This window comes from Chiloscyllium plagiosum, unplaced genomic scaffold (assembly GCF_037043375.1).
Source record: "Chiloscyllium plagiosum isolate Xiang-an unplaced genomic scaffold, Cpla_swu_hap1 HiC_scaffold_12, whole genome shotgun sequence".
Taxonomy (NCBI): domain Eukaryota; kingdom Metazoa; phylum Chordata; class Chondrichthyes; order Orectolobiformes; family Hemiscylliidae; genus Chiloscyllium; species Chiloscyllium plagiosum.
Window position 1 is genome coordinate 34,924,396 of NW_028270150.1, and position 23,941 is coordinate 34,948,336.

Here is a 23,941-nt window from a genome sequence, read left to right on the forward strand (position 1 = left end):
ATTTGTTTCAAATTCTTCAGGTAGGGTATAATGGTTGTGCAGACCTACTATTAATGTAACATGAAATGCAATGTACATGACATAACATGATGTAAAGCAGAGAAAAAAAACAGAGTAACAATACAGATAAAAAGATAAGGAAACTTTAGAAAAAGAGACTACCCTATTAGGAATCCCTTTCAAATGCCAAAATCTCTGACTGGGTGCATTTACTATATTTTACCATGGATGGAAGGACATCAGATCCTTTTTACAGGACAGAACAGTGTGTGTTGGAGAATACGGAGCTGACAAGTTGCAATCTAAAAATCACTATTAGGATTGTGAATTATCCTATACATCATGTTAGCATATTCTTAACAAATACACTTTAAAATTTACTACATTTGCCTGGTATTCTTATTGTATTTCATTTTTCAATAAGATAAAATTATTATATAGTCCTTCAGATACATTTACAGATTGTGGTGTGTCACTTCTTTCTGCAAAGAAAGGAGGAATTAAATGCTATTATGACTTGCTTTGTAGCCTAAAAGTGTTGAGTGTGGCAGTATTCTGCTTCAGTGGCAGCTTCTTTACATGATGTTTGTTATTTGTTCATGGAATGAGGACATCAATAGCTAGGCCAGCATTTATTGCCCTTCTCTGACTGCCCACAGGGCAGTTAAGTGTCAACCATATTGCTGTGGATCTGAAGGACATTAGTGAACCAAATGGGTTTTTCGGGCAATTGGCAATGGATTCTTTATTCCAGATATTTATTAAATTCAAATTCCACCATTTGCGATAATGGGACTCAAATTTGGTCCCCAGAGCATTTCCTGGGTCTCCAGATTAACAATCCAGCAGTAATACCACTAGACTATTGCCTCCCCGGTTGCTCTGGGTCTGGAGTCACATTTAGGTCTGACCAGGTAAGGATGGCAGTGTCCTTCCCTAAAGAACATAGGTGAACTAGATGGATTTTTTTCCTGACCATCGGCAATGTTTTCATGGTCATCAATAGACTCTTAATTCCAGACTTTTATTGAATTCAAACTCTACCATCTGCCATGGCAGGATTTGAATCCATGGTCTCCAGAACATTACCTGGGATTTGTTTAGTTATATTTTTATCAAAGATATAAAGTAAAGCATTAAGTTTCAGTTTTACATATCCCTGGCTTCATATTGTCCTTTTTATGGTCGTAATGTTATTAAACAAGTTACTAAATGCTTTTGCCATTTACAATGTCAAGTGCAGTAGTTAGTTTTAGATGTTCTATGTCCCTGTTACAGTTTCAATATTTAAGTAAAAAAGGCAAAGTAAAACAATAATTGTTCCTCTTCAACCGCATATTTCATTCAATATTTCACTTCATTCAATGAATGCTTTGTTCTTTCATTATTTTCGCTTTTTAAAGGTCTCAAATAGGTGCACAACAGCTTTAACCTTTTGAAGGTAATCACATTGTTTTCAATTCTGTAAAAAATATTGAAAAATATTGCACCAATAATATGTTAAGGCATTTTAACGTACAATGGATTTTCCACTCCATTTTAAAACATTCCAGACCTATGTAAGTCAGTAATAAAATGAGCAGCAAAAGGCGATAAAATGCATCAATGCTCCTCCATGCAACTGCCAGAAGTGAGGCCCAAGAACGGCGAAGGAGACAATCCAATCAGAGTGGCAGAGTGAGGATATGGACTGCACCAATTTGGCAGCTTCTGGCCTCAGTGCATCTGGTATTTTTTAAACAGTTTTTTCAGTGGCCTCCAGCAGTCCTTTAAAGGATTGATTGATTGATTTGATTTATGGTCATGTGTACCCAAGTGCAGTGAAAAGCTTTTTTTTGCGAGCAGTATGGGCTGATCATAATAAGCAAGGACATACAGATCATACGGTGAAAAAAAACTTGGACTGTGTAAGGCATACAGGTTACACCACACAAGATGTGCACTAGACAAGATAACATTCGCAAGATCAGCATTATTTGAAGTTAGAGAATCCATTCATCAGTCTAATAATTGCAGGGAAGAAGCTGTTTCTTGAACCTGATGGTGCATATAAGTCAAGCTTCCATACCTTCTGCCTGATGGAAGAGGTTGTAGGAGAGCATTGCCGAGGTGAGATGGATCATTGATGATATTGGCAGCTTTTCCACAGTAGCGAGATGCATAAATGGAGTCCATGATATCTGATAAGTTCAATCCCTAGGTTTCATTAATTAGGGATAAGTGTACAAGAGCAAGAAGGCTACACTAACCTTATATTAGACCTTAGCTTGTGGTGTTTTTTTTTACAATTTTAACTCCAAACTCGGAGCTATTAGGATCAGGTGTATCACTCAACTAATTTCACTCAACTTCAGCCAGAGGTAGCTTGATTCTAGGACATGTAATTTGGGGCCCACAGAGTCCAACTAGTAGCCAATCAAAGAAAGAAAGCCAAACAAGGGTGTTGCCTTCCTCTTAGTAGCCTAAAATATATATTTTTTTTTAGCTAGGTTGGAATTTTTCCAGATATCATAAGGGTTTGGATGAAACTCTTCAGAAAATATTCCACCACCAAATAGACCTTTAGTATGGAAGATTAAATAAGTACAATTAAATTTTAAGTAAAGATGTGAAGTAATTGTAACAAAGTCAACCAGTAGGCTTCACAGAATATGAGATCCCTGATTGGGGCTATTAATTTGGTCCAGTCAGAAAGGCCTGACTGACAGAAAAACAGGACTGTGTGGAGTGCATCATTTCTCCCTCCAACTCTATTTTGATTTAGTCCCTACCCTCCCCTTCACTGTTTTTGATCACACAGCACTGTCCTTTGATGTGAAGGGCAGTGTTTGTCACTGGCCACCTGGGTGTTTTTCCTATCTTCCTGGTGGTGGAAATTGAATAAAGATTCGTGCACTTTGTGTCTTTCACTGTGTCTCAAAAAATAAATAAATAAAAGAGGACATCTTAAAAACCTTCTCCTCTGTTTTTGGCTGCACTTCAGTCCCACGCTCCTGATCTTTGGGCATCCGGTACGGAGGAAGGAGGGCAGGTCTGAAGACCTCCTCGTGGGTCTGCTCCTGGGCCTGGCCAAACTGGCCATCAACAGGTCCAGGCAGCGGGCCGTGGAGGGGGTCGTTAGGGCCGACTGCCTGCCCCTCTTCCGCGGTTACGTTAGAGCCCGGGTGTCCTTGGAGAAGGAGCACGCGGTGTCCACCAACACCCTGGAGTTGTTCAGGGAGAGGTGTGCGCCGCAGGGAGTGGAGTGCATCATTTCTCCCTCCAACTCTATTTTGATTTAGTCCCTACCCTCCCCCTCACTGTTTTGATCACACAGCACTGCCCTTTGATGTGAAGGGCAGTGTTTGTCACTGGCCACCCGGGTGTTTTCCTAAAAAAAAGAATAAGAAAAAAGAAAGAAAAAAAAACAGGACTGTGTGGAGTGCATCATTTCTCCCTCCAACTCTATTTTGATTTAGTACCTACCCTCCCCTTCACTGTTTTGATCACACAGCACTGCCCTCTGATGTGAAGGGCAGTGTTTGTCACTGGCCACCCGGGTGTTTTCCTATCTTCCTGGTGGTGGAAATTGAATAAAGATTTGTGCACCTTGTGTCTCTCACCTACACACACACACCATGAGTGCTGGGGAAAAATAAGCACTACCGCAGTTAGGCGGTAGTGTGGGGGTTAAATTTAAAAAAAAAACAGGACTGTGTGGAGTGCATTATTTCCCCCTCCAAATCTATTTTGATTTAGTCCCTACCCTCCCCTTCACTGTTTGATCATACAGCACTGTCCTTTGATGTGAAGGGCAGTGCTTGTCACTGGCCACTCAGGTGTTTTCCTATCTTCCTGGTGGTGGAAATTGAATAAAGATTCGTACACCTTGTGTCTCTCACTGTGTCTCACACCTGCACACACACACCATGGGTGCTGTGGAAACAATAAGCACTACCACAGTTAGGCGGTAGTGTGGGAGTTTAAAAAAAAAAGAAAAAAGGAAAAAAAATAAATAAACAGGAGTGTCGCCACTCGGGTGTTTTCCTAAAAAAAAAATAAATACTTTTTTTAAAAAAAGGATTGTGAGCATTGCCCTTTGATGGGAAGGGCACTGCTTGTCACTAACCACTTGGGTGTTTTCCCTTTTGAGAGTTGGATCAGTGTGAGTGCGTACGTGCAAGGACTCTCCTCCTTGAAGGGGACTGTCCCTGGACCAGCTGCCCCACATTGAGAGAGAGGAAGGAAGGAAGAAGAAGAAGGAAGAAAGAAGGAGGCAGAAGCAGAAGGAGGAGAGAGCTTTTGAGTCTGGGGCCTACTTTTGGAGCTGCAGCCTGGGCCTCACCCAGGTCAAGGGAGTGTTGCTGCTGACCTGGGGCCAACTCCTACTGCTGGTCTCTGGGCCCCCGCCCAGACCTGCCTCAGCTGTTGCTGCTTGGGGTCTGCCTCACTGCTGCTGCCTGGGACTTGCCTTGGGGCCCCTCCCAGGACTTCCACCACTGCAGCTGTTATTAGAGGCCCACTTCCACTGCTGCTGCCTGGGACTTGCCTCGGGACCCTCTCCAACAGGTCTGCCCCCACCGCTGCGACCAAGGAACTGCCTAGGACTTGCCAGAGGCCTGCCTCCACCACCGCTGCCTGGGATTCGCCTTGGGCCCCTCCCCGTAACCTCCACCACTACTGCTGCTGGAGGCCCACTTCCACAACCGCTGCCTGGGACTCACCTTGGGGCCCTTCCACCACTACTGCTGCCCCAGGACTCAATTTTTGGGCTACCTGGGACTTGCCTTGGGGACCCTCCCCAACAGGTCTGCCCCACAGCGCTGGGGCCTGCCTCCACCACCGCGGCCTGGGACTCGCCCTGGGCCCCTCCACACAACCTCCACCACTACTGCTGCCTGGGACTCAATTTGGGGCTGCCTGGGACTTGCCTTGGGGACCCTCCCCAACAGGTCTGCCCCCCACCGCTGTGACCAAGGGCCTATCTGGGACTCGCTCGAGGCCTGCCCCCACCGCTGCTGTTGCCTGAGGCCGGTCTCCACCGTCGCTGTCTGGGACTCGCCTTGGGCCCCTCCACACAACCTCCACCACTGTTGCTGCCAGAGGCCCACCTCCAACGCTGCTGCTTGGGACCTACTAACATTCAGCAGCAGAATATGGCGAGCCCGAAGGTCGCGGGGCCCAGCCGCACCAACGCCGGGGTAGCCGCTGCCTTAGGCTCGGCTGTCCCAACCCCGGCCGCAACCGCAACCCCCTTCAGGCACTTGACTAAACGCCTGGGGGTTAAGGCTTATCCCCACCCCAACATGTCCATCAAGGCCTGCAGTAAGGCCAAGGCTAGTGTGGTCGGCCCACTGGCCATCGTCGCTGCGGCCCGGATGTACGGGAAGGCCGTCTTTTTCCTTAAGACCGAGCAGGCGGTCCAACTGGCCATGGAGAGGGGGCTCACTGTGGGCGGGACACATTTGCCCGTCGACCCTTTGGAGGTCACGGCCCAGAGGGTCGTGATCTCCAACGTCCCGCCCTTCATTTCCAGTGATCTCCTTCTTCCCCACCTCAACACCTTGGGGGAGATCAGGTCGGGTGTCCAACCACTCCTGCTCGGTCTTAAGGACCCCGCCCTCCGACACATATACTCCTGACGCCAGGTGTTCATTTGCCTGGCACAGGAGGAGGTCACTGAGGGCTCTTTCACCCTCCTCCACGAGGGTGCGGCCTACCGCGCCTTCTGGACGGCGGACGGCGTGCGGTGCCACCTGTGCTGTGAGGTGGGGCACATTAGAAAAAACTGCCCCACCCAGAAGGCTGCCCAGCCCATGCCAACAGCTGATGGTGGTGCCGCCGCACCCACTCCCCTTCCCCCGAAGTCAACACCACAGGCCCCGGGGCTAAGCCAGAGGCTTCTATTGCTCCAGCCTCTGGCAGGGAGGGGGTGAGCATCCGGCCGGCCAGAAGGCGCTGAAGAAGACGCGACGCGTCAGGCCCGCCCATAGGAAGACCACCCTATTCCCTTCCCCAACACCTAGCCCACGACCTGCCCCGCCCCGGCACGACAATGCCCCTGCGGCCGTGCCAGCGTCACCCCGGCGTGGGAACCCTGACCCCCAACCCCCCAAACCCATATCTGATCCTGACCCCACATCCACCCCCCACCCCATTAGAGAAACCCCTGGGGCTTCAACGCCTGCCCCTGGCGCTGTGACACCTGGCCCGGGGGCCCCTGAGCCCGAGCCTCGCCCCACCCAGCCAAATCCTGGCACTAACCTGGGGGAAACCTCCGCTGCCCTACCTCCTGCAGCGACCGTGTCTCTGGGCCCCGGAGGGGAAACTGGGCCCCGGAGGGGGAACTGGGCCCCTGCCCCTGCCCCGCCCCACCCCGCCCACCATCACCTGATAAACCAGGGGTGGGGCAGGAAGTGACATGACTGACCTTCCCCACCCTGGCCACGCCCCCTGTCTTCCCCCAGCCAATCGTATTTTGGGAAAGGCTATGGGGAGGGACCTCGGGCCCCATGACCACCAAGGCGGGCAGGGAGGGGAAGGCCCATAAATGCCCCCCTGTCTCTCTGGGGAAGAGGCGCCGGCACTTGGAGGGGAGAGACACTCCAGTAGCGCTGCCCCTCTCCAGGGGACAAGCCAACGGTGCCTCTTGACTGTCCCACACCGCGGCCCGACCTACCCAAACCCCCAGGGGCTACAGCAGGGCCTCCTGCTGCCTCGACTCCTCCGGCCCCTGGGGAGGACTTTAAAAACCACGTGGGCTGTGGTGCGGGCGACAACGGGGAACCCTTTGCTGGGTCGTCGAGTGGTAGAGGGGAGGAAGGTGTTATCCTCGCTCCTCCCTTCCAGACTGTTTTTCCGGGGGCCTTGGCCCTGGGGAAGGACCTTTTCCCGGAGGAGCCGGGTGTCCCGGTGTCGGGAGAGGAGCGGGTCCCCGAACCTCTGCTGCCCGACGACCCGAACTCGGGGCATTCTGGGAAGGGGTGCGCCAAGGAAGGTACCGCCGGTGACCCTGGGGGTGGGGTTGCCAGGGGTTTGAGGCCAGTTGGCGGCGCCAGACCAGCCCCCATCCTCTCGGTGGGGGATGGCGACCTCCCAGAGGAGGGTTTGGGATCGGTGGCGGACACCGGGGACGACACGGACCCTGTCTGCAGCAACATTTGAGTCCCAGGTGCCCCTCACCGATCTCCCCCCCTCATCCCCCTCGAGGAACTCTGGGAATTTGTCAAGGAAACTCGGAGTTGCCGGGATAGAACCCAACTGGCGCTTGACCGCTGGAGCTCCTTTGAAAGAGTTTACTGGTCAGCCCACGCTGCTCGCCAGGTACCTGGGCTCGACGTGAATGAGCGAAAGCGAATCAGGAACTTCCTGGGGGCACTCCTGGTGAGGGCGAAGGACTTCTGTGCCCGTCCTCCCAGTAAATGTATAAATCAGTTTTTACCTGTACTGGTTTTGGTTGCACAACGCTTCCGACATGGAGACAACTATAGCCAGCCTCAACATCAACGGCAGCAGGGAGTCACAGTGCAGATTCCAGACCCTCTCGGTCCTCCGGGACGGGAGGTATGCAGTGTGCTTCCTGCAAGAAACCCACACTACCCCGGGAGACTAAGCCACCTGGCTCCTGGAGTGGCGAGGGGGGGTCTACATGAGTCACCTCACCCACAGATCTGACAGGGTGGCTATCCTGTTGGCCCCACATTTTCAGCCAGAGATCTTGGGGGTCAGGGAGCCTGTGCCAGGCCGTTTGCTTCACCTGACGGTTCGGCTGGGGGGGCGTGGTGCTTCACTTGGTGAACGTCTACGCTCCCCTGGCTGGGCCGAGGCAAGCGAGCTTCTTTGAAAAAGTGTCCGCTCATCTCGCCTCCATCGACGAGAACCAGTGCGTCATCCTTGGGGGAGATTTTAACTGCGTCCTCGAGGGCAGGGACCACGGCGGTGCCCGCACTGGTTGGGCATCGGGGAGGAAGTTGGGGGACTTGATCAAGTCCTTCGACCTGGTGGACGTCTAGTGGAATCTCCATCGCCTTCACCTTCGTGAGGCCTGTGGTTGGAGCGTCCAGAATCGACCACCTGTACGTTTCGTGGGCGTACGCCTCCTGTTTTCCGAAAGCCTCCACGCGGCAGGTGTCGTGCACGGATCATCACCTGGTGTGGGCGGAACTCCTTCCGTTCGGTGCCAGGCTCGGCTCCGCGTACTGGCACTTTAACAACCTGCTGCTGGAGGACGAGCGGTTCCGGGACTCGTTTTGTCGTTTCTGGGCCGGCTGGAGAAGGAAGCGGGTAAGCTTCCCCTCCCTGAGACTATGGTGGGACGTGGGCAAGGCTCACATCCGTGTCTTCTGTCAGGAGTACACGAGGGGGTCAACGACGAGGCAGAAATCCAGGATCGGGGAGTTGGAGAGGGAGATGCTCGACCTGGAGTCACGCCTCGGTCAGCCCGACGCGGACCCGGCCCTGCGCGGGGCGTATGAAGAGAAGAAGGCCGCGCTCCGGGACCTGCAGCTCGTCGGGGCTCGGGGCGCGTACGTGAGGTCGCGGCTCCAGCTCCTCCAGGACCTGGACCGCGGCTCCCCCTGCTTCTACTCGCTGGAAAAAAGGCGTGGCACCCGTCAGCAGCTCCTTGTGCTGCTGGCCGACGACGGGTCCCTCGTCTCGGATTCGGAGGGCATCAGGGCCCACGTCCGAAACTATTACACGGCTCTGTTCTCTCCGGATCTGTCCAGCGAGGATGCTCGCAGAGTTCTGTGGGAGGACCTGCCGCAGCTCAGCCCGGAGGACGCCGGAAGGCTCGACGCTCCCGTCACTTTAGAGGAGCTGACCAGCACCCTCGACCAGCTCTCGAGGGGCAAAACCCCGGGGCTGGACGGGCTAACTGTGGAGTTCTTCAGGGCGTACTGGGATGTCCTGGGAAGCGACTACGCACAGGTCCCGGGGGAGTGTCTAAATGCCGGAGAGCTGCCCCTTTCTTGGCGCAGGGCAGTCATTGTCCTGCTGCCAAAGAAGGGGGACCTTCGTTCTTTGAAGAACTGGCGTCCGGTCTCCCTCCTCAGCACGGACTACAAAATCTTCGCCAGGGTGTTGTCTTGTCGCCTGGCCTCCGTGCTGGCCCACATGATTCACCCGGACCAGTCCTACACGGTCCCGGGCCGGAGGAAACAGAGAACGTCCACCTGGTCCGGGACCTGATCCATTTCTGTCGACGGGCTGGTCTGCCGAGCGCCTTCCTGTCTCTCGACCAGGAGAAGGCGTTCGACAGGGTCAATCACGAGTACCTGCTCGGGACTCTGCGGGCATTCGGGTTCGGGATGCAGTTCATCGCCCGGATCCGACTTTTGTACGCCGCTGCAGTGTGTCTGGTTAAAGTTAACGGGTCCCTGATGGCGCCCCTTCGCTTCGGGAGAGGAGTGCGTCAAGGCTGCCCCCGTCCGGCCAGCTGTATTCCCTGTGCGTGGAGCCTTTCCTGCGCCTCTTGCGGAGGAGGTTGTTGGGGCTGGTTCTGCGCAGCGTGGGCATGGGGGTGGTCCTCTTGGCCTACGCCGACGGCGTGCTCCTCACTTTCACCGACCCGGCTGACCTGGGGAGGATGCGCGAGTGCCAGGCCGTGTACTCGGCAACGTCTTCTGCCAGGATCAACTGGGCCAAATGTTCCGGACTACTGGTCAGTCCGTGGTGGGTTGACTCTCTGCCGGAGGAGTTACAGGGGTTCAGTTAGAGTACCACCCATCCCCTCTACGTGTGGGTCTACCTCAGCCCAGCTGAGGAATCCTGGCCGGCCAACTGGCAGGAGCTGGAGGCCAAAGTCTCTGCTCGCCTAGGCCGCTGGACAGGACTGCTCCGAGTGCTATCTTACAGGAGTCGAGTGCTGGTCATAAACCAGCTGGTGGCCGCCATGATGTGGTACCGGCTGGTCACTTTGGTCCCTCCTCCTGGCTTTGTTGCTGACATCCAGAGAACGTTGGTCGACTTCTTCTGGGACAAAAAGATGCACTGGGTCGCTGCGCAGGTCCTGAGTCTCCCTATTGAGGAGGGCGGTCAGTCGCTTGTGTGCATCCGCACCCAGGTCGCAACGGTCTGCCTTCAGACCTTGCAGCGATACCTTTACGTCGAGCCTCCTCCTAGGTGGCGCGCCCTGGCGACGTATTTTTTCCGCCAGGTGCGTAACCTCAACTACGACACGCAGCTCCTGTTCGTCGATCGTGACGGTTTGGAGGTCGCCCTCAAGGCGCTGCCTGTCTTTTACCGGGACCTGATCACTGTTTGGAACATGGTCGAATCGCGCCGCGCGTACCCTCCGGCAGGAGTAGCGGCTGTTGTCAGGGAGCCGTTGCTCAGGAATCCGCACCTCTGTACTCGCGGGTTCGAGCGGCTGTCGGAGGGGAGGGCTGTGGCGGCGAGGGTGACCAGGGTCGGGGACGTGCTGGGTGCTGGGGGCCTGGGCTGGACGCTGCCGCAGGACATAGACGTCCGGTATGTGGCCACCACCATCCGACTCCTTAAAACGGCGGTGCTCGGATGTAGTGCACCAGTTGGAGGATGCTCACGTGTGTGGTGGGATCCCGTCCGTGCTCACCCCAGCCCGGACGGAATTTCACATTGGCCCCAAGGTCCCGTACTTCCCGCGGGAGCCTGTGCCCCACAACCTGAGCCACCTCCAGAATTTTAATTTTGTTCCCTTCCAGGGGGTAAAAAGGAGGGCCCTGTATAGACTGCTGCTGCACACCATCCACCTCTTCTCCCTCATCCACCGTCCGGACACGCCTTAGCGTGCACATTTGCACCGGGCGGTGGGGATCCCCAGTGGAGGGCTCTCTACGCGGGAGTCCTCCCCCTTTCTCTCGGGGATCTGGGGTGGAGGGTGCTGCACGCAGCTGTCCCCTGCAACCGCAGATTGCGGTGGTTCACGGACTCCCAGCCCAACTGCTTGTTCTGTGGCGCTGTGGAGTCCGTGGACCACGTGTATATTGGGTGTGGGCGTTTGCAATCCCTTTTTGATTTTCTGAGAAACCTCCTCCTCTGCTTTTGGTCCCACGCTCCTGATCTTTGGGCACCCGGTACGGTGAAGGGAGGGCGGGTCTGAAGACCTCCTCGTGGGTCTGCTCCTGGGCCTGGCCAAACTGGCCATCAACAGGTCGAGGCAGCGGGCCGTGGAGGGGGTCGTTAGGGCCGACTGCCTGCCCCTCTTCCGTGGTTACGTTAGAGCCCGGGTGTCCTTGGAGAAGGAGCACGCGGTGTCTACCAACACCCTGGAGTTGTTCAGGGAGAGGTGGGTGCCGCAGGGAGTGGAGTGCATTATTTGCTCCTCTAACTCTATTTTGATTTAGTCCCCACCCTCCCCTTCACTGTTTGATCACACAGCACTGCCCTTTGATGTGAAGGGCAGTGTTTGTCACTGGCCACTCGGGTGTTTCCTATCTTCCTGGTGGTGGAAACTGAATAAAGATTCGTGCACTTTGTGTCTCTCACTGTGTCTCACACCTGCACGCACACACCATGGGTGCTGGGGAAAAAAAATTTAAAAAAGAAAAAAAAGTTTTTAAAAATAAACAGGAGTGTCAGACATCCTGTTCACTCTGAAAGCTGACTCTGAGGGAGCTGGATCATTGTCAATGACTCTCCGCCTGTAAGTAAAGGGTTATTTAGCAATGGGATACGGGAGTTATTTCATCTGGCATGGAGGCTGTTTCGGGGGAAAAAAAACAGGACTGTGTTACGTTAGAGCCCGGGTGTCCTTGGAGAAGGAGCATGCAGTGTCCACCAACACCCTGGAGTTGTTCAGGGAGAGGTGGGCGCCGCAGGGAGTGGAGTGCATCATTTCCCCCTCCAACTCTATTTTGATTTAATCCCTGCCCTCCCCTTCACTGTTTGATCACACAGCTTTGCCCTCTGATGTCAAGGGCACTGCTTGTCACTGGCCACTTAGGTGTTTCTTTTCTTCCTGGTGGTGGAAACTGAATAAAGATTTGTGCACCTTGTGTCTCACACCTGCACACACACAACATGGGTGCTGGGGAAAAAATAGGCAGTTAGGCGGTAGTGTGGGGGGGTAAAATAAAAGGAAAAAAAAATAAACAGGAGTGTCAGACATCCTGTTGACTGAGAGAGCTGGCTCTGAGGGAGCTGGATCAGTGTCAAGGACCCTCCATTTGTGTCAGGGGACTGACTGAGCTGGCTGGCCACACAGCCATTGTGTACTACTGCTGTTGGTTTCTGTGTTTTTTGGGGGAAACCTGATTCCTGAACTGGCTGATCTACACAGCCAGTTTGTTAACATTTATTCCTAAAAAAAAAACAGGATTGTCACTGTGTCTCACACCCGCACACACACAATATGGGTGTGGAGGAAGAAAGAAAAGGAACAAAAAATAAGCAGAAGTATCAGACGTCATTCTGAGAGCTGGCTCTGAGGGAGCTGGATCGTTGTCAAGGATTCTCCATGTGAAAAAGAAGAGTGATTTAGTGACAGGATATCAGCCTCTAGAGAAAAAAAAAGGAAAAACAGGACTGTCAGACATCCTGTCACTCTGGGACCTGGCTCTGAGGGAGCTGGATCAGGGTCAAGGACCTACCACGTGTGAATAAAGAGTGACTTGATGATGGGATCCTGCCTCTGTGGAGTTACTCAAGTAGCAATGAGAGCAAAGCACACTTCTGAAATAACTTGCTTGCAATAGTGGTCTTTGAGTTGGGGTAAGCATTCCATGATCTCACAATGATCTCTGGGCGGCACGGTGGCACAGTGGTTAGCACTGCTGCCTCACAGCGCCAGAGACCCGGGTTCAATTCCCGCCTCAGGCGACTGACTGTGTGGAGTTTGCACATTCTCCCTGTGTCTGCGTGGGTTTCCTCCGGGTGCTCCGGTTTCCTCCCACAGTCCAAATATGTGCAGGTCAGGTGAATTGGCCATGCTAAATTGCCCGTAGTGTTAGGTAAGGGGTAAATGTAGGGGTATGGGTGGGTTGCGCTTCGGCGGGGCAGTGTGGACTTGTTGGGCCGAAGGGCCTGTTTCCACACTAAGTAATCTAATCTAATCTAATGGTATGAAGCATTTATATGCCAATTATGTTCTACAGTGACACAACTCATTATATGGGAAGCTTGACTAGCTTGATCCTGCCGTTCGAAGGCTGAGTTCAGTGTGTGAGAAAAAATGTGTTATTTTTTTCCAGGCAAATGACATTGGGGCAGATGAAAACCAACGAGTAATTCTCCCGACAGTTTGTGGACCAGGAGCCTTTTTGGTTATTAGGAGCCTAACTTTCCCTGAGGCACCAGATATTAAAATCTTTCAAGACTTGATGGATTTGGTTAAGGAACATTACCAGTCTCCTCCAATTCTGAGTTATTTGAGAACCGGGGAATCCACATTGGGATTTTTGATTAGGTTAAGACAATTGACAGGTGCACATGACTTTGGTTTAACCTAAATGAGATGCTGAGAGACTAGGCATTTGGGATTAATGATGTAAATGCGCCTATTAGTTGAAGTCCTATTGGACTTCAAACAAGTACTACAACTGGTTTTATCTTTGGAAAATGCAGCAAGTGGAGCAAGTGAGATGCAGGATATTCCGATGGAAGTGGACACCTTGCCAATCTAACTGAGCTTGGCAGATGCAACTTGACTGCCGGTAATTGCATAGCCTCACTTAGGAAATATCCTGAACAGAGGCACTCTAGATCTAAACAATGCTAAGCTATGGTTAAAGGATTAAAATTTTCTTCAGGATCTGGACTGGCACACCATTGTAGTTGCTGCTGGTATGCAGATTCAAGACAGCAAGAGTCCCACTAGACATAAACTGAGTAAAGCAAACTCACAGGCCAGTGTCCAGCAGAATGCACACCCTGGAAAGTCTACCTACATATGCTTTGGAACAGTTAAAATGCTTAGCAACATCCCAATCAGAACCAATCAAAATAAACATCAGGTTAAATGGTCACCTGGTTCGAATTGAGGTCAATACCTGCATGGCCATTTCAGTGATCACAGGGCAGTCTTTAACAAAATTCGCTCTGGACTCCAACCCTTAAGTTTGTGCAAGATCTCGGCTAGACTCAGAACTTATAGTGGGGAACCTTTACACCTGAAGGGCATAACTTCAGTTCCAATCTCTTAAGAGAAGCAGCTGGTTCAGTAACTGCTGGTTGTACTGAAAGGCTAAATCCAAGCTTGGTGAGGTGAAATTGGTTGAGGAAGATTCACCTAGATTGATTCAACATTTTTGAATTAGAAAATGGCTGCCTGAATTAAATATCGGGAGGTTTTTCAGGAAGGTCTAGAGACCATCAAAGGAGCTAAGGCCACCTTGCATGTTGACCAGAAAGTAATTCCTCGATTTTGCAAGGCCAGCCCAGCACCATTTGCCTTATGTGCAAAAGTAAATGCAGAAATCAGTAGGATAGAAAGTAAAGGAATCATCAAACCAGTCTCCAGTTTGTGAAATGGCCAGCACTGGTCATACCGATAGTGAAGCTCGATGGATTGGTTCACTTTTGTCTGGATTTTCAACAAACGGTAAACCACTTTTCGCAGCTGGATAAATATCCAATCCCTCACTTGGAGGATTTATACACAAAGCCGGCAGGGGATCTGTCCTTCACAAAGCTAGACACAAGCCGTGCATCATTGCAGTTGTGGTTAGATGAGGATTCCCAGATATTACGACAATTAATTCCCATCAGGGTTTGCGCCAACGTATGAGACTGCCATCTGGGGTATCATCAGCCAGTGCAATTTCTCAGTGGACAATGCAGGACATTTTACAAGGTCTACCCCAGGACCATTTATCTAGATGACATGCTAATAATAGGGAAGACCAATAAGAAGCCCTTAGAGAACTTGGACATAGTCCTTAGATGTTTCTCTCAGACGGGTGTACACCTTAGAAAGGAAAAATGTGTTCCAGGCATCTCAAATGATCTACTTGGGCTACAGATTTGAAAAGGCTGGGTTCTACTGGTCAGAAGATAAAGTGAGGTCAAACAAAGGTGCCTGGGCTCCCATGTCTGTATGGGAGCTTAAGTCTTTTCTTGGGCTGGTGAACTATTACAGCAAGTTCATACCTAACCTGGCATCTACGCTGGCACCCTTGCATCAACTCTTAAAAAAGGATCAGCTTTGGAAATGTGGCATAGCCAAGCCACAGCTTTCAGGGAAGTGAAAAAACAGCTATTATCTTCTAAGGTTTTGGCATACTATTATCCCAAGTGAGATCTAGTATTGACATGCAATGCTTCCTTGTATTGAATCAGGGTAGTATTAGCTTATAGAGGGCCAAAGGAGGGGAATGCCCAATAGTGTATGCATCCAGGATTTTGGCTAATACAGAGTGTAAATATTTCCAGATAGTGAAGGAAGGTTTAGCGGTCATATTCGGAGTCAGAGTGTTTCACCAATACCTTTACGGGTGTAAATTTATAATATTAATGGACCAAAACCCCTGCTAGGCGTACTTAAAAATAACAAGGCAGTGCCACCCTTAGCTTCAGGGCGAATTCAGCAGTGGGCTCTTGTACTAAGGGTGCATAATTACAAGTTGGAACACCATTTGGGAGGCTAACTAGCCAATGCAGTATTTGCGCCCCCTCCCACCGGCAGATACATCATTGATGATACCCCCACTGAAAGAGTCCATAACAGTTTTTAATTTTCTGAACACTGTTTCAGTCACTGCTGACAATGTCAGACTTTGGACACAAAGATCTGGTCCTGGCAAAACTAAAACAGCTGGTGGTGATGGGGCCATCACAACCAGAACTGAAACCTTTTTGGATCCAGAGAGACCAGAGTAAAGAATGGCATATTATTATGGGTAGCAAGAATGATTGTCCTGAGTAAGGGTCATCACCAGATATATTTTATCTCTTATTCCTTCACAAGCTGTAGCATTGTTTTTGGCGCTGGGTACTACACTTAAGAATGCAAATACATTGGAGACATTGTGGAGAGGTGTAGAAGAATGGTTCCCGGGATAAGAAATTTCAATTATGAATATCGATGAAGAAGTTGGGACTGTTTTTCTTGCAGAGAAAAATACTAAGAGAATTTAGGTAGAAGTTCTCAAAATCATGAGAGGGCCAGTCAGAGTATATAAGCAAGAGCTTTCCCACTTACAAAATGATAGAGATTTAAGATAATTTACAAATGAATCATATACAACATTCTAAAAAATATTTCCAGTGAGGTTTGGAATGCACTATCTGGAATTGTGATGGATGCAGTTCAATAAAACATTCAAGAAAGTATTAGATGATAGTTTCCACTTAAATAATTTGCATCAATACAGTGGAAAAGACAGGAGAAAAACACAGTTATAATGCTCATTCAAAGAGCCAGTGTAAACACAATGGGCCGAAGGGTGTCCTTCAGCACTGTGATAATTCTGTGAGCCTGGCATTATAAGCATAGAATGCAAAGTGCCTAATTATACATGAGGATGGCATCAGAGTCCTCCAATGGCTACAGGACTCCAATTTAAAGATTTTACTAAAACTGTTATGGGCAGAAGCACTGACCAACTTATTTCAAGGCATGCCTGAAAATCACAAAGATCAGCAAAATATTCCTCAGTTTTCAACTGCTGCAATTGCTATTTTCCAATGGCAAGGCAAAAGTTGAAAAATAATTTCCCCTCGATTTCTCATATTTTCATCAGAGCTATTTGGAACAAATACATTCATTTGTTTTGAAGTGCACATGAAAAATAGAAACATTTTGAAGATGCCTGATCAATAATTACTTGGGTAGTAGTTCACAGCCACATCACAAATATATACAGTACTTGCCCTTTAGTTCAATGTCAGTTGCAACACATTCCATCTCACAAAAAAGTGGACCTTAATTGGTACTCACCTGTGAGTACATTAAAAAGGAGAAAATATGATAACCTTTGTTTAACAGATAACTTTTTATGCAGTGGAGTTCTGAATTTAGCCATGTTTGATTTTTGACATAACTGAGTGCTTCATACATACACATGCACATTTATATATACACACCTGTATATGTATATGCACACGTTAAAAAAGATCTGTTATAAACTGTCGAGTAACTACAAGTAAAACAAATTTCTCCAGAATTAAAATAATTATTTATGAGGGCTGGATATTTCTGCAATTTAGTGCAGGGTCCTTTCTCTTGTAAGAATTGGGGTCCATTCGAGCACAGACTGAATAAGAATCTTTGATTTTTCTCATGTGGCACATTCTTTAAATTAATTCTGTCATGTTTTGCACAATGGGAGGAAATTTTAAATTTTTTATCTCCTTCTGAAGTGCTCCGAATCACAGCAGCACAATTTGGATTTGAGATGTGGAGGTCATCATTTTCAGTCTTTTCATTTTAATGGATGGAAAATTTTGCCTGATGCACAGCTAAGTTCTTAATATACACTTGTGTTGTGCAAGACTGTGTCACACTAATTCTTCAAATCCAACCCTTCTATCAGCTTTTGCTGGATTTGTGTTGTCTCTTGATTTATAAAAAAACCTTATGTTATATGCAGACAACAGCGACCCTGCCATTCCCATCTCATCTAGATTTTTTCTTACTACTCCCACTCACTTTGGCCTTGCAACTTAAAACCTTTTATAATTTAGTCTCTCTTGTTCTTCATAGTACCGTGGACTTTCCCTTTTTTTTTAAACCGCTACCCCATGCCTCACTTGTTCAAAATTGTCATTTGTAATTATTCTCAATTTTAATTCCGTACCTAAAAATTTAAAAATGTTTCTGTCACCACAGAGTCTGAAATACCTGCTGAGTATTTTTAGTGTTTTATTGTATTTGTTTTTAATGTTCATTTGTGGGACTTGGGCGTCGCTGGCTGGCCAGCATTGATAGCCCATCCCTAATTGCCCTTGAGAATGCGGTGGTGAGCTGCGTTCTTGAATCACTGCAGTCCACTTGCTGTGAGTTGACCCACAATGCCGGTAGGGAGGGAATTCCAGGATTTTGACCCAACGACTGTGAAGGAACGGTGGTATATTTCCATGTCAGGGTGGTGAGTGGTTTGGAGGGGAACTTGCAGGTGGTGGTGTTCCCATATATTTGTTGCTCTTGCCCTTCTAGATGGAAGTGGCCGTGGGTTTGGAAGATGCTGTCTAAGGATCATTGGTGAATCTCTGCAGTGCATCTTGTAGGTAGTACACACTGCTGCTACTGAGCGCCAGTGGTGGGGGAATTGAATGTTTGTAGATGTGGTGCCAGTCAAGCTGGTTGCTTTGACCTGAATAGTGTAAAGCTTCTTGAAATTTCTTTAGTCAGCTAGCTGGGATGATTGTGAAAATATTTTGTTGTGGCTTTCCTCTTAACAAACTTGATGCTTTCACTATTTTGGTTCTTCCATGTTTACAAGAGAACTAATTAAGACCTAGAAAATGCCAGAAAGTTTTATAATTCATTCTTCAATCAGTTTTATTGGTATCTCACATTAAAATTCGGGTCTATCAGACATGGTTTCTTTACAAATTCAACGCTCTGTCCATGCTCAGGCTGAAGAGAACGTCCTAAATTCACAAGGAGGTATTCGAGCCAGTTCTACTGCATTTTCACACAATGATGGAACTACGGATAATCAAATAATAATTGCTACCAGAGTTGCATCCATTCACTGGTCTAAAATGGGTAAAAATTATGTACTTAGCCCACTAAGCAGCAAATGAGATTGCTGCAATTTATGGCAGAGACAAACATGCCAATTATGCTGCCATTAGAGACAGCACCACAACCAAAAGATGCATTTTTTTTTTGGTTGGTAAATGCTGTCATTTCTTTGCACGTGCTTTACTTTATTTAAATTGTTTATTAAGCTCCATTTTGCACCCATCTGAACACTATCTTCACCATCAACATAGACAGCATAAATTTTCCAATCTACCATAATTAGGTGGATGGCATATATTGGGAACATCTTCAGAATTTATGTAAACAGCTGCAGAACATTTAATAGCAGCTTGAAAACAGGGTGTGCACTTTGTATGTTAGTTGTGGGGAATGGCGTGGATGTGGTGGGGGGGAACAGGTTAAACTAATTGGTGACAAAGAGAGGAATATTAGTTCAGAAATAACAAAAATAATGAAAACCTTACTTCAAGTATTACCATCAGGATTAATAGATATATTCAACTGCACAAAAGTGGTCTCTGCACTTCAGAAGTAATTCAGTATACACACATGTTGAGGTAAGAGGCATTGTGTAAATACAAGTTTTCCATTAGTAAATTGAAGGAATTATAATGTAAAATGTGTTTCAATGAGACCATCTTAATTTTTTTGTTACAGAGATCACATACTTTCTTTCAAGATTGAATGACACATTAGTATATTACTTTATCATACAGTAGCATAAAATCAAAAACAGCTGCAGTTTGTTATGGGGTCAGTAGCACTTTAATCAGATCATGTGATGACTTATATAATCCGTCACTGTTCAATTTGATAATTGGTGCCATCAAAAGTTAAATCCTGAAAGTGGAGCAAAGTCTTCTTTCATAAGTTTCACTAACACATTATGTAGAATAGGAGATTTTGAAGCTTACAGTCTTGTAAGAATTCATTCTTGCCTCACTACTTCGCAAAGTACCAACTCAGTGTCTTAATTTAGTTAAATAAAATAATCAAAGAAAGATTTTTAATTTATCAGGACACCTCAATTTTATTGTATGACAAAGGAATTTATTATTTAGTAGATTTCATTGAGGACTACCTTACACTCAAATTTGAAATTTGTTTCATATATTCACTCTTCCATCCAGGTAATGCTAATTGCCTGCAGTTAAAATATTTTCTTTGTTACTGTTGCTTATAATTTCTCAAAGAGTTCATTCTATAAATGAGCTACTTTTCTAATATAAATGGAAACTTATAAGGAAGATTCAGAGTGGCTCAAGAGAAAGTGGGGACTGCAGATGCTGGAGTTCAGTCAAAAGGTGTGGTGCTGGAAAAGCACAGCTGGTCAGGCAGCACCCGAAGAGCAGGAGAGTCGATGTTTTGAGCATCAGCTCTTCATTCCTTATGAAGAGCATATGCTCAAAATGTAGACTCTCCTGCTTCTCGGATGCTACCTGACTGGCTGTGCTTTTCCAGCACCACACTGTTTGACTCTATTAGGGTGACTCAGTTGCTCAGTGGTTAGCACTGCTGTCTCACAGCGCTGGGGATGCAGGTTCAATTCCACCCTCAGGTGGTTGGCTGTGTGGAGTTTGTACATTCTCCTCATGTTTGTGTAAGTTTCCTCTTACAGTCCAAAATGTGCAGGTTAGGTGGATTGGTAATGCTAAGTTGGCCAAAGTGTTCAGGGAGGTGCAGACTAGCCATCAGAAATGCAGTGTTACAGGGATAGGGTAGGGGGATTTGTCTGGGTGGGCTGTTCTTCAGAGGGTCAGTGTGGACTCAGTCATCCAAATGGCCTGCTTCCACGCTGTAGGGATTCTATATTAATATCTGCACAGTTATTAGTAGAAATGAAAGACATATGCCAGCAGCCCTTAGTGATCAAATTTATTAATATTGGGACAAATACTTGCTTTTCCCCACGAAATGGATTGCAGTGGTTCAAGAAGGCAGATCATCACCACCTTCTCAAGAGGCACTTAGGGATGGGCAATAAATACTGACCCAGCCAGCAATACCCCCGGTATTTTAATCATATTAGTCAAAATGTGGCTGTACACAAGCAACCCCCACGAAATGATCTGAAATTTTGAAGCTCACATAAACTATACAATTATTGTTATACGGATTTGCAAATAATATGTATTGACTTTCATTATTTTCACAGGAAAGCTGTAGTCCTCTAAAGTTGCAACATACAACAGTAGAGGCAGAGATCTGGGCACCTCACAAAAAAAAATGAACAGGGCAAACAGATGAAAAGGCAGATAGAAAGAGGCATGTCAAAAAGGAAAACAAGGCAAAGAATAGATGCATAGAATAATACAACAGAGTTCAGAAAGAAAATGGACAAGGAAGAAAGGGGATTGTAACAGAAGCAAAGAATAGTATGAAAGTAGATTAAAGGAAGAAAATGCCCTATCTGCAGGAGTGAAAGCATACTTTAGTCCTGAGTGCTTCTACTCTTCTGTCTTATAAGGCAAACATACAGAACAAAGCCACCTTAAAAAAAAGTCAAATCATGACATAAAATAATGGAACAGCTTTATTTGAATAGAAAATGTGAACATCGTGGAAAACTCATTTAATCCAAATACATTTAACAAATATTTTATGCTAAACTGGTTGAAACTTTGCCTATTGAATGCATGTAATCAATTATTTAAAACAAAGCATTTCACTGTGAATTTAATCAATTTCAACAATTCAAAATACCTTTCTAGTATCAGAAAGTTGTATATCTATATGAAAGCATTCCATTTTTTACTAACCTTCCATTTTTGGTGACAATCATTTCGTTGGTGACTGCTTTGAATTTTTGCCAAAGATTTGCGTCTTCCAATGTGACTTTCAGTTGCTTTTCGGTGGGATCTCCTTTCTCACTGCCTGCTACTAACTCACACTCAAGAGCATCGAGCAAACGAGCCACGCTGCTCTTACCCTCCGTTTCATTCATTTTCACCAAATGACACTCTTGCCGCCAAGCTGAAATTAACTCAAATTGAAACAAGACAATATTACACAGCAGCTAGTCAGTGCACAGTCTCATTACAAGTAAAGTCTACCATTGGATGATGATTAAATAAACTTTACACTAATGACTTTTCCTGTCACGTGGCATTCGTCCAAATTGCTATTGGTTTATTTGTGTTACTGTCAGTTGCATTAGCTGGTCCATTTCACTTGTATGTATAGTCAGAGTCCAGCAATTATTATAACCATACTTACCAGCCTTAGTTATTTATGATCAGTGAGTTACTTTTCTTTACCAAATATGCTGCAAATAATCCAAATTTAAATTCAGTATAATATATAACATCTGTAATATATCGAGTGATAGACTTCACAATAATTTTATAATATATGCACATTTTCTCAAATAAAATATGCTAAAAAGGAAAAATAATTGATATTTGGGAGATGAAGAATAACGTTTCTTCAAACTTTATTTACACATTTAATCCTTTTGCTTTGTAATATTCGATTGACTTCCATTTCCAAAAAGTAATCAAGTAATTTAAAATTGTCTTTCTTTGCTATAGCTCTTTTGCAGGATAGTCACCTTATAAATGACGCACAGAATGTAACAGACTAAATAGACGTGTGCGCGAATGACACATAAATATGTCAAATTCATAGACAGCGCCTCATATCAAACATTAAGGGATATTGGCGCTTTACCATAAATAAAACCTGTGTCTCCCTGCAGGTGCCTTGTTCCATATGTTAGTGTCACCCTAGTCGACCTTAAACGAAGAGAAGGAGTATACATTGTGTACCAGTCGTAACTGTGAGAAACAGAACGCCGAAAAATCAGGGGGTTCTGAACTATTTCAATGACACAAATTCGATATAAAAAATTGACTTGCTATTTGCACAATTGTTAACATGCCCAATCCTCCAGATTAATTATAACTATTGAGGATCTGAGGAGAACAGCGATGCAAAGCGCAACGAAACATAGTCACTAACAAGTTTCTGACAACAAACGAGTTTCGTGAAGGGGGAAAATCCAATGATCAGAATAATTGACAATTTCCCACCGATGTATCGACAAATCAAATGCTTCAAATTTCACTTCTTGTCACTTTCGCTGTCTTGGTGATTTGTGCTCGCAATGTTCGTGCCGTTATCTAATAAACTGCAAATTTCAGAATTATGTGCAAAGGTCCTTACTGAACGAAATGTAGTTATACCAAAAACAAACAAGAAATCTGTAGAATCGAGGTGGAAAAAAAAACCAAAACATGGTCAAGTAGCGTTTAGTCTTTCAGACCCTGTTGAGTTAAAGTCTGAGTTCCTTATCATTTCCACCATACAGCTGTGTAAACTTGGTGATATAGTGGAAGAATAACCCCGTGTTACTCAGAGGATTTGAAATTCACAAGACTGTTCGTTTTCACGGTTATCCTTCCCCTGCTGGTCACCTGTGATTATTTTCCCTTTGTCATATTCCATAGAGTACTCAGCATTCTGGAGTTGTACACAATGTTGCCAGCTAACCATTCCCGAAAGGTCGCGCGTGCGGTAGTTTCTGATTCTCACACGAGAGCATGATGGTTGTCTATTTTCATATATTTTACCCAACTGCAATGTTTTCTTTATAAGCACGAGTTATTTCAGTTCATTCAATCTGTTTCAGAATACATTTTTCGATTTTGATTAGTTACTTTGCAGAACCTGAAGAGAAGTCAACTAATTGAACCAACAACTCTCCTGCGTATTTTCTATCATTGTCTATCTTTGCGCGGTTGGTCAGTTAGCTTTAATGCGGGAACTAAATCACGCCTTATTGCTCACACGATTCTCCTCAGTGTGACTTTTACGCATTTAAGATCGTGGTTGTTGCATTCTGAATGAGAAAAAATGTCAATATTTGCCTTCAGGTGATGTTGAGTTTAAAATCTGAGTGCCTTATCATTCCCACCGTGCAGCTCTGTAAACGTAACTTGGTGATATAGTGGAAGAATAACCCCGTGTTATTCAGAGGATTTGAAATTCATAAGACTGCATTAAAGCCTCCAGCAGCCTTTGTCACCAGTTAATTGCAACTTTCTATTACAGTTCACCAATGGTCAGAGAGCCCTATTTACTTTAAGCTCCAATGTTGAGTTTAATACAACCGGGATATCGAATACAAGTGTTATTCTTTCAATAGTTTCTAAAGGATGACGATTGTGATGATTAAAAGCAGTAGATTCCAATTATTTTTGATCTAAGTCAATGATTTGCCTGTATATTAATACAGGGTACACTATAGCATTAGTTTCTTCTAATTATAGTTGGCATTTGCAAGCCTCACTTACAGGATTTAGTTTAAATTATCTGTCGACAGGTCGTTAAAAA

General features: G+C 46.7%; 1 protein-coding gene across 1 annotated transcript in view; it reads right to left on the reverse strand.

Annotated features, from left to right (window-relative positions):
- LOC122555307 (T-box transcription factor TBX19-like) overlaps positions 1 to 21,551 on the reverse strand; it is a 62,210-nt gene extending 40,659 nt beyond the window's left edge. Inside the window, exon 1 of the mRNA XM_087992613.1 lies at positions 21,367 to 21,551. Coding sequence (XP_087848739.1) covers positions 21,367 to 21,551 — 185 coding nt within the window. The remainder of the gene's footprint in view (positions 1 to 21,366) is intronic.
- Positions 21,552 to 23,941: the final 2,390 nt, after the last annotated feature.